Source organism: Ruditapes philippinarum, unplaced genomic scaffold (genome assembly GCF_026571515.1).
Source record: "Ruditapes philippinarum isolate M1 unplaced genomic scaffold, ASM2657151v2 ctg5547_1_1_1_1, whole genome shotgun sequence".
Classification (NCBI taxonomy): domain Eukaryota; kingdom Metazoa; phylum Mollusca; class Bivalvia; order Venerida; family Veneridae; genus Ruditapes; species Ruditapes philippinarum.
Window position 1 is genome coordinate 15,862 of NW_026862410.1, and position 11,484 is coordinate 27,345.

General features: G+C 32.8%; 1 protein-coding gene and 1 long non-coding RNA gene across 7 annotated transcripts; both read right to left on the minus strand.

The window, feature by feature from the left end:
- Positions 1-493: 493 nt before the first annotated feature.
- Positions 494-5,606, minus strand: LOC132719008 (uncharacterized). The gene is made up of 3 exons (XR_009624159.1): positions 5,199-5,606; positions 4,568-4,614; positions 494-1,028 (listed from the first exon to the last, which is right to left on the minus strand). It is a non-coding gene; the product is annotated as an uncharacterized LOC132719008 (long non-coding RNA).
- Positions 5,607-5,764: 158 nt separating this feature from the next.
- Positions 5,765-10,705, minus strand: LOC132719009 (calcium-responsive transcription factor-like). 6 transcript variants are annotated; one of them, XM_060702743.1, is made up of 4 exons: positions 10,511-10,705; positions 9,095-9,279; positions 6,959-7,001; positions 5,765-6,179 (listed from the first exon to the last, which is right to left on the minus strand). In XM_060702743.1, the coding sequence occupies exons 2-4, from the start codon at positions 9,154-9,156 to the stop codon at positions 6,009-6,011; spliced, it is 276 nt and encodes a 91-aa protein (XP_060558726.1). In that variant the 5' UTR covers positions 9,157-9,279; positions 10,511-10,705; the 3' UTR covers positions 5,765-6,008. The 6 variants fall into 6 exon arrangements, 4 of the variants coding, with proteins under 4 accessions (XP_060558726.1, XP_060558724.1, XP_060558727.1 ...); XM_060702741.1 differs by lacking the exon at positions 6,959-7,001 and having other exon boundaries at positions 10,511-10,699; XM_060702744.1 differs by lacking the exon at positions 10,511-10,705 and having other exon boundaries at positions 9,095-9,440.
- Between the last annotated feature and the right edge of the window lie 779 nt (positions 10,706-11,484).

The window sequence follows — 11,484 nt, forward strand, 5'->3', positions numbered from 1 at the left end:
ATATTTCTGTTAATTTTTAAACCAAAAAAATGAACAACAAAAAAAATACTCAACAGCTCATTTCTTTATTAAAATAAAAATGACCAAAAACACAAAACTAATCAATAAAAATGGAAGAAAAAACATTTTTATAAACAAAGACAACTCAAAACTTTGTATGAATCAAAACCAATATGTATAAAAAATACAGGCGAAATATTTTTGTGATATTTTAACATGGAATGTACATTTTTAAACAACAATCACCACAAGCAGGGTCACACCTGAGTTTTCAAATTTCCTAAGGTAAACATATTGGAGGCCACTTCTTTTGAACCAATTGAAAGATGAAACTAGAATTGTGTCCATAGGATACAAGTGCCCCTACATTCCATTGTTTTGTCAATCTACTGACTCTAGATCAAATACTTTTTGATATAAGTGCGACACAAGTTGAAAATAGCAAATTTTACTAAATAAAGTACAATTATTCTACAAATACTGTATAAAAACCACATACAAACACCCAGTTTACAAATAAACATGCTGACTAATTTTCCTGTAAAGTTTTATGACTCTAGGTCAAATACTTTTTGAGTTAAGTGTGACACAACATGAGAACGGACGGACAAGGGCAAATCTAAATGGCCCATGTAAGTGTCTACACAAAAATGTGAAATTGATGTAATGCATAACACATTTGTAATTATAATTCAAATTTTATAGGAACAATCAAATATTCCAAAGCCATATTAGACAATTATGGAAGAAAACAACTTTATTTATGATTTGTACAATATATAAAAATATTCATTTTGTTGTCTTCCCATTTAAGAGATGTTGGCACTTTGTTTAAAGTAGTCATATCATAAAGATAAGCAGATGGTTGTTCTATTCTTGGTGTCCATCCGTGCCTTCTACATACTAACTGTTTCATAAAATATATTAACAAATAAATTGTTTATTTCCATGTTGTTTATGATAATCATCTGACTGAAGTAGCAGGAATAATACTGTACAGAACTCCATTATGCTATTATTCTGCTTTCCTCCTAAACAAATTAAGGAAGCATTAGTTCATTAGTTCAGTCATGTCCATTTGTTTGTAAATTATGAATACAAATAATTGACAAATGACCTGAAATGTTAAGAAAAATCTTTTTTGACACCCTTGACCTTGAACCACTTATCACTAACTCAGTCCAAAGAAAGAAGACAGTGCAAAAGTTATTTTCCTACCAAATATTAAAATACATCTGTCACTGGTGACCTTCGCTCAATTTTCCCGTTATTCAATTTTAAGAGGTCTTTTGGTAAATGGAAACTTATGGCTGAAGTTATTACAGATTTGAAACCCATGTGAATACTGATGGCTGAAAATAACAAAGGGCAATAACTGAAAAATATGCAGGGTAGGTTATCGATTCTTGTGTGCTGCACTCCTCCTCAATGAGACCTATCCACCTATGAAGTTTCAAACTTGATACCTCTAACACTTGAGAATATGCTCCCGGACAACAAGTATGAAAAATAATAATGGCCATACTTTCCTACTCAAAAATTATAATGGGTAGAGTAACCATTCTTGTGCACAGCATTTCCTCCTCATATACGATCTATCCACCTATGAAGTTTCATGTTAACATCTTTAAAGACTTTTTTGAGTTATCCTCACTCAGGTGAAAAATTAAGTAAAACAAGAGGGCCATGATGGCCCTGAGGTCGCTCACCTGTATATAGGCCCCCCCCCCCGGGCCAATTTTTACCCAAGGGCTTTTATTTTGTTTATTTAAACAGACTTGGTAGACACCCATAAAAGAAGATGTTTCATGCTAAACATCTAAGTTCTAGCCTCATTGGCATTTTTAAAAGAAGATTTTTAAAGTTTTACTATACACATATAGTTAAAAACAATGTCACCCCTGGGGCAGGGCCAGTTTTGACCCCCAGGCGTTTATTTTTAACAAACTTTGTAGATATTTACTTAAAGATGTTTTCATGCTTAATATCTAAACTCTAGCTATTTGGGTTTTTCCAAAGAAGATTTTTAAGTTTTTGCTATACACATATAAGGAAAATCAATGACCCCCCCGGGCGGGGGCCAGTTTTGACCCCAGGGCTTTTATTTGAACATACTTGGTAGACACCCATTAGAACATGTTCATGCTAAATATATCTTAGCTCCAGCTCTTTGGGTTATTTAAAAGAAGATTTTTTAAGTTTTTACTATATGCATATAGGGAAAATCAATGACCCCTGGGGCGGGGCCAATTTTGACCCCAGAGCTTTTATTTGAACAAACTTGGTAGACACTCATTAGAAGATGTTTCATGCTAAATATCTTAGCTCTAGCTCTTTGGGTTCTTTAAAAGAAGAATTTTTAAGTTTTTACTATATGCATATAGGGAAAATCAATGACCCCCCGGGCGGGGCCAATTTTGACCCCAGGGCTTTAATTTGAACAAACTTGGTAGACATTCACTAGAAGATGTTTCATGCCTAATATCTTAGCTCTAGCTCTTTGGGTTCTTTAAAAGAAAATTTTTTAAGTTTTTACTATATGCATTTAGGGAAAATCTATGACCCCCTGGGGCGGGGTCAATTTTGACCCCAGGGCTTTATTTGAACAAACTTGGTAGACACTCACTAGAAGATGTTTCATGCCAAATATCTAAGCTCTAGCTCTTATGGTTCTTTAAAAGTTTTTACTATATGCATATAGGGAAAATTAATGACCCCGGGGCGGGGCCAATTTTGACCCAAGGGCTTTAATTTGAACAAACTTGGTAGACACTCACTAGAAAATGTTTCATGCTTAATATCTTAGCTCTAGCTCTTTGGGTTCTTTAAAAAAAGATTTTTTAAGTTTTTACTATATGCATATAGGGAAAATCAATGACCCCTGGGTCGGGGCCAATTTTGACCCCAGGGCTTTTATTTGAACAAACTTGGTAGACATTCACTAGAAGATGTTTCATGCCAAATATCTAAGCTCTAGCTCTTACGGTTTGTTAAAAGAAGATTTTTTAAGTTTTTTACTATATGCATATAGGGAAAATCAATGACCCCAGGGGCGGGGCCAATTTTGACCCCAGGGCTTTTCTTTGAACAAACTTGGTAGACACTCACTAGAAGATGTTTCATGCCAAATATCTAAGCTCTAGCTCTTATGGTTTTTTAAAAGAAGATATTTAAAGTTTTTTCTTTTGGTTGCCATGGCAACCAGAGTTCTGCATGGAATTAAATTCTTTGAACAATTTTTAAAGGTGACCACCAAAGGAACATTCCTGTGAAGTTTGGATGAAATTGGCTTAGTGGTTTATGAGGAGATGTCATTTAAAGCAAAAGTTACGGACGGGACGGACGACGGACGGACGACGGACGGACGGACGGACGGACGGACGCCGGACGAAAAGCGATCACAAAAGCTCTACCTGTCCTTTTGTGACAGGTGCAGCTAAAAAAAATAACAAAGGGCAATAACTCAAATATTATGAAGGGTAGAGTTATCATTCTTGTGCACTGCACACCTCCTGAGTGAGATCTATCAACCTTTGAAGTTTCATGTTGATATCTCATAAACTTTTTGAGTTATACTCTGGACAAAAATTTAGTTTGAAAAATAACAAAGGGCAATAACTGAAAAATTATACAAGGTAGACTTATCATTCTTATGCAATGCACTCCTCCTCAATATGATCGATCCACCTAGGAAGTTTCAAGTTGATACCTTAAACACTTTTTAAAATATGCTCTGGAAAAAAATGTCGGACAGAAGGAGACTATTTCTATATCCCCAGCCACCTTTCGGCAAGGAGTAAAAAGGACAATAACTTGGAATATTTGGAAGCAATAGTTATGTAACTTTCCAAGAACATGTATTTCGTATTGATAAGTGTGTAATAAGAAGAATGAATGACATCAAAGACAAAGTACAATAATTTTGTTCCTGTAGCATTCTTAGTATGAAACAGACAGGCAGATGTGTTCAATTACTGTATGTCCAGGGTAATATAATAAGCAAAAAGACCCCAAAAAAACAATGATAATAACAAGAACTGTCAGAGGACAGTAACGTTCGACTATTCCAAAAGTTGTCACAAGGGTGTTTTATTGAGAAAAATAATGCTTACCTATATGAATACATATAATTGTCTGAAAAGGTACAAAGGCTTGTTATTACGATGTTTTATCGAGTTAATCTCTGCTTTAATATCATGAATGCATAAAATTGTTCCAAAATAGGCACAAACCCTTCAGTAGTTAGCTGCAGATACCAGCTTATAAGCAAAACTTAACCTAGAATTTCTAAGTTGAAAAAGGGGCATAATTATGGAATAATTATGGAAAAAAGCAAATCAGAGTTATGGGACTTGTGCCAATCATCTTAGATAATCACAGAGAATAAGTGTGTGAAGTTTCAATCCATTCCCTTCAATAGTTATGGAGATACCAGCTCACTAGCAAAAACTTAACCACAGGGACGCCGACAAATGGGTGACTGCATTAGCTCGATTATTCTGCTAATAGTCTAGCTAAAAACAATTAAAATCAAGAAAATCAAAACAGCCATTGTTTCACATTGTACCTTAAAAGAATCTAGCTTCCCACACCACTTTTCTTTGTTCATCTTACCTGTAAAAGAATAAACAGGTTTGAGATTTTAAATTCTGTAGTGTAAATTTTACCTTTCTGAAGGAAGCATATTTTCTTTAGCATCTAGTTCAAACTTTACACTGAATTCTACATATTTTTTTACTATTTTATTACATGTGTTGATTTTGGTGACACTGACTTGTTATGTGAAGACCTCAGGTGGCCCTTCATGCATTATTTATTAAGGCACAAACAGGTACCAAGAGTAGAACCACTAATTTCCAAAAGCTACTGGACATCTTTCTCACATGAAAGTATCCAGTGTAATTGGCAGAATTTGAAACCACAGTGTTAAAGTGAAGGTTATCTGAAATCAGCAACCTCAACCATTTGCATCACAATCATGGATGTTTTTTTACAAGAAATTCAATTTAAAAAGATGCATTGACATTTCACAGTCAAAGATAAAATTTTGTTATCAACAAGCAAAAATAATTTAATGATCATAATTTACTTTTAAAAAATCTTTGGTATGATTCAAGAACTGAGTGACACTTAATGAAGCTAAAATGGCCCAATAACAATAAATCACTTTTATAATATAATAAACAGCATAAACTTACATTTCTTAAAACCCCTCTCCAAAGCCACAATTACTGACTGATCTTCAGTGTCTGTCAGTAAAACCTCCGATTCACTGTACCTTAATTTTAAGGTTTTTGAGACGATTGACAACAAAGCCTCTCTTACACAAACTTCTTTTATATAATTCTGGGCAAGACTGGAAAATTAATCAATATGAAATTATTCAGAAAGGTAATGAATATTGTTGAGTATCACAGTTAAATCAACTGTTGAAGTTACTAGCAAATGAAAAACATGTTCCTGTCATTAACATATGTTGAGTAATTGTTGTTAATGTACACCATATAATTTTATTTTGCCTTCTCATATACATCAGGATGAAAGTGTTAGTATCATTGAAATTTCTGAAAATAGTTAAATTCATGTATTTATTAATTTTCAATAAAGCAGCACACCTCCAGATTCATGCTAATTTTCATGAAAATTTGAAAACGCATGTAACAGTATAATATTGTAAAGATTCCAAAAGAAGGCAATTTACATTATTATCAATGGCACTTACAACCTATGTAAATTACTATACAGAAGTCAAAATATGTTGTTTGTGGGATATGAGGATACTTTTTAATATATCAAACATATCTGTTTCTATGTTTACACAGTCACCATCTTTTGCATTATTGACTACAAATAAGTGAAAAGCAATCAGTTGTCATATACTGGATCAGCTTTGCAAACTTTTTAAAGATAGTACCATTTGCTCTTCACTACTGGTAGTAAGGTTTCAAACCCTGCCAGGGACTTTGGATTTATTCATGTAAGAAGCTTTAAGAGGTTTAAGATTATACTCAGGTTACTGCCTGCTTTTGCCTGAAATATGGAAACATAATTAAGAGTGGCATTACCTTATAATCTGGAAATCGTACTATTGACCTGATAATAATTTTTGCAGGACAATCAAGTTTTTTGCTTGTTTGTATAAGGTTACGTCTAGGCTTATGAACATAGTCATGATCTGCCTGAAGAAACAGAAAAAAACATTTTCATCATGCAACATAAAGTTAATGTTATCATGTATAACAAATAGTATTGTTTTCTGAGCAATTACTTTGTTTCTATTTGTTTGGAAATTAATGAATAATATTTAATTGAAAGAAAAACATATCATGACATTTAAAGTAAAACTAAACAAGATCCACAGTTCAGCAAGGGCCACACCCAACTTTTTTCTGATCGTTTAAGTCAAAATCATCTCATTCATCTGATCTTTTAAGTCTAAATCAAATAAGATGACGAATATCAGAGTACTCCTGGTAACCATTAGTTTTCCTGTAAATAAATAAATATTATAATTTCATATTTGACCTTAAAGCAGCACACCTCCAGATTCATGTAAATTTTCGTGAAAATTTAGACATGTATATTGGCATGTGAACAAATAAAGTAATTTTCATTTTTCAATTGGCACTTACAATCCAAGAAAATTACCAAAAAGTGGTCAACATATGCAAAATCAGCCCTTACTGTGTTAGTAACGCAGTAGAAAATATGGTGATAAAATATCGCAAAATCAGTCCTTACACACACCTTACATGAAAAATTTAACTTGGCTCTTGAATGTTTTACCTTTCTTAAAATGTTTGTACATTTTTCTCAATATTGATTTTCTTGAAACATTTGGCTCATCTGGAGGCGTACAGCATTAATTGGCAAGGTAAGTGGAAGGTCAAGATCAAATTTGAATGTACAAAAATGAATAAAATCCAAAATAACAAAGTTCTGATAATTTAGTTCATACATGTTGTATCATGTGTGTTCTTTTTGCCAAGTATGAATCAAACCTGTAAATAAATTACAAAGCTATGACAATTTAAGCATATTTGAAAATTTTGACTTTGATATTTAGGTAAGATAAAAGTCTGTAACTATATTAATCAATTTTAAGTATAATTGATATTTATTTATACACAAAATTCTTTACAAAGTTTAAATATTTTTATTATATCTAATTATTAACTCTTGTTGTCAAAAAAAAACATCTGTTTGACTATTGCCCTTACATCATTTGCAAATCCAATAAGTCTTTTAAAAGCCTTGTTAACAAGACACACTGACTGCTTCAGTTTTTACTTCAACATGAAATTCATTAAGAAGCTTGCTTAAGTATAAACAGTGTTTTATCTTTATGTTATGTATATATAATTTATCTAAGATGTCTTTTTCTGGTCTTAAGTAACTTAATAAAATTTAAAAAAAGCAACAGCAATTAGACACACCTGAGATGATACAACACAGTGATAAATACCTTACAGAGGCTGTATCTTCCATTTCCAACTAGTCTGGCTTTTTTTTTATCCTAAACCATTGATGTAAAATATCCATCTAGCTGATAATAAACCATTCTAAATACACCATTAAATTTGTGGGATCAGAAAAAAACAATGCCACAAAATGAAATGATATTTACTTAGATATGATTTATCTTTTATCTTGTTTGTCAGTTGTCTTGAAATACAATCCTTGATCTGTTCCTTGTCATGATATTAATTGACATAACTAGTTACTTGATTAATAGTTAGTAAGTTAGTTTTAAAACAGGAGGACAAGTCCCTACATCATAAGTTCTCATGAGATACTGAATATTAAGACAACAAAAAGGGCTAGTAAATGTAGTTAATAATTAAGCAGGTATTAATCTATGGAATTTCACAAGTCAAGCTTAAAATCATTCAATATAAGAACAGTGCATTTGGTGTTAATAATTTTCATTGGTATTCCAATTAATTTTATAGCAAATTTAAAAAAAGGTATAACAAACAAACATATGCCTTATAGATACATCAGAAATAATGAGCAATGCAATAATTGCAAATAGCACAATTTTTATCTTTATTCATCAAATGTGAAAGAAAGTAGAAATAAGTCCATAGCATGATTGCCACCACATTTCAGTTTTGCCAGTCTACTGACAAAATAGTAGGATAGTATGACAGACAAAAGTAGGACAGTATGACAGACAAAAGTAGGATAGTATGACAGACAAAAGTAGGATAGTATGACAGACAAAAGTAGGACAGTATGACAGACAAAAGTAGGATAGTATGACAGACAAAAGTAGGATAGTATGACAGACAAAAGTAGGATAGTATGACAGACAAAAGTAGGACAGTATGACAGACAAAAGTAGGACAGTATGACAGACAAAAGTAGGATAGTATGACAGACAAAAGTAGGATAGTATGACAGACAAAAGTAGGACAGTATGACAGACAAAAGTAGGACCGTATGACAGACAAAAGTAGGACCGTATGACAGACAAAAGTAGGACCGTATGACAGACAAAAGTAGGACAGTATGACAGACAAAAGTAGGACAGTAATGAGTTTGACAGATGCAGATTTGGTTTGATTAAAAAGAACACCAAAAAAATGAACTACAGGCAATGACAAAAACAATTGGCCAGTAAGCTTATTTGAGAAAAATCTGCAAAAAGCATATTAGTTTGATAGTGATGAAAGCCTAACTGGGTATTAAAATTAGTTGACAATTAAGTTAAAGTGTTAGCTTTTTAAATGGTGATTTGTTGTTACTCTTAATAATCTACTCAATCTCTTAGTGTTGTTTTTTTCAGTTAACATATCTGTTTTAAGATAAGTTTGTTAATTTTCATATTCATTCACAGTTATTTATTAAAGGAATATTTTTTAAATACTTTATTTGTTCAGTACTGTAAACATCCATCAATTTATAAATTACTTATTTTATTAGATATTTTAAAACTATGTTAAAAATTAAGACTGATTTAATAATTTTTGCATTGAACATTATTTTATTTTAAGTCAGTTTAATCAAAATTCATTTATACTATTTCAATTTTTTTTCTTCTATACAAATTAAAAAGTTTATACTACAGATAATAAACTGATGAACTCACCTTCTCTGCTTCTTTTTCTTTTTTGCTCTTACATTTTGCTGACTTGTGCCTGTCAGGGCCATGGGAGCACTCCCGCACCTGTCTTCCGACTACAATAAATGGCACACCATCAAATGGTAATGGTAATATTTGGCTGGAGTGCTCCTCCCAAAAGACTCTTTTTTTGCTTACGAGTTCTGAATGCACTGAAAAATAACAAAGAAATCCTACCCATGTCTGACAGCTCTTACCATTTTGACACTGGTGGGGCAAGGGTCCATGCAGGCAGGGGGTTGGGGGATTTTTTCGGTAATTTTCTTCCGATGACTAAATTGTGCGACCTGTTTGGAGAACATAAACAACAATGCTGAAAATTGTCTTGAGTATTTTACATACTGCACCGTACAGTTACGGAAATTGAACCATTGTGTATTATGGTCATTATTTAGCTAAGATTTTGTGATTATTGAGTTAAGTAAATATTTTGTGTGAAAGTGATTTGTTTGAAGCAAATTGCGTTGTTTATGTTCAATTCTAGTCAATTTTGCCTAAACATTTGGTCCTTATTGATTTTACAAAGCTGTCAACATATGGCCCAGAATACAAGAAGTATTTATGCTTCTTTCAAAATTATCAAGAGAAACATGATAAAGTGTTCTGCTTTACCCATCAATTTATTTCCTAGCTATGTATTTGGTCCGGCTAAAAATTACCAGGTCCAGTAAGATTTGAATTTTTACTGGCCGAATATCCTGTGCTTTTTAAAGTTTTTCGTGAAGACTGATATAGCTGTTGTACGGTAACCAAATTCGGTTGGTCCTGTGTTTGAGTCCTTGTTAGGCTGCACATATTTCTCACCCTGTCATATTTGGTGCCCAAAGGGGGACCTTGATTGAATATAGCTCAGAGTTTAATACACATTCATTGCTCTTTTGTCCTATAAAAAACACGTTTCCGTTAAAATTCAATATTTAGGGGAGATGATGTGTAAGCGGCCGGACAGCTCAGCTTAGGGTCTCGGTCAGACTGTAAAGTGCAAATTACCATACACGCCCCCTAGCACCGTCTTAAGCAGAATCAAAATTGCATGGTTGAAGCTTTTAAATTTTAGTAATGGCAAAATTGCTGGTAGATTTTTTCAAGGGGGCTGACTGGTAAACAAACTGTATAGACTACCTGTATAGACTACCTACAGTAGTCTGCCCATTTTTTAAAATTAATGAAAAAACAGATATTTTTTAAAAGAATAAAATGCAGAAAACTGCATGCAAATATCGCAAAATACACAAATACAGACAGTTCTCAATATAGTGGGAATAGTCATGAACCATGATGAAGGGTCCCGGAGTGTCCAGTAATACTTTCCGCGTATTTATTCCCTTCGCTTTTCAGTATTAAATATTTCTCACAAAATTGACAATAATAGATTGAACATACCGGGTAATTTAAGCTTATTTGTGGTCTTTACTTTTACAAAAAGAGAGTTTGTTCGTTTTTCATGTTGGAAAATGACGTCTTCCAATTTTTGAAGGGAGTTTGCACCAGAAAAATGATATTTTTTCTGGACCATTTCCCGCGCATCCGTTCTTGAAGACGCCATCTTGTTTTCCTGTGATGTCATAAGCATGTGACTTCGAAACTCCGCCTCCTCCAGGAAAGGGATGTCATAAAGAAATTACCTTGGACCGAAGTGAATACTTTTACAAATCCCGCCAAACGTGAGATGTTATTTATTTGTTACCCAATGAAACTTGTTAATTTTGACCTCTCTCACAAAGGTTAGTGTTTATTAGATTTAGTTGTCATGAAATGTTAATGATTGAAAGAGATGAGGCCACTAAATTCAGGTCAGACTCATCTATAATATGAAATTAGGTGCTACCTATGGCGCGGAAAGTCATGTAGATCTTCATGTAAATTATGCAGGATCAAAGAAATTATCTATCTGAATTATATTGATAATGTTCAACATTACCTCTGATCAAAATTATCTGTTGAATTGGTCCGTACTAGTGTGCTGAACTTCACATTCTGATATGAAGAATAGTTAAATAAATAATTTATAGTACAGTATCCTCAGATATTCAGTTCTCGATATAATGGAATTCCCCATAGAATAAATAATCGCGTGTTTTTTTTTTCACGAGTTTGACGTCATTTGACAAGGAAACCTCCAAGTCAACACTGTTTATTCAGCTGCTTCAATAAAAAATGTTTTCACGGTAAAAATGTTCAGGATAAAGGTAAACTTACTCTTTTATTTACAAATCATCAATTTTATACAGTTTTCACTAATGCTTTTTTCTGTTTTATACAATCCTCCATTTTAATCACTAGCACCTGTCAAAAAATAAAATACGGAAGCAAATCAATTTGTTTTTATTGGAATACTGATCAAATTATGTGAATTT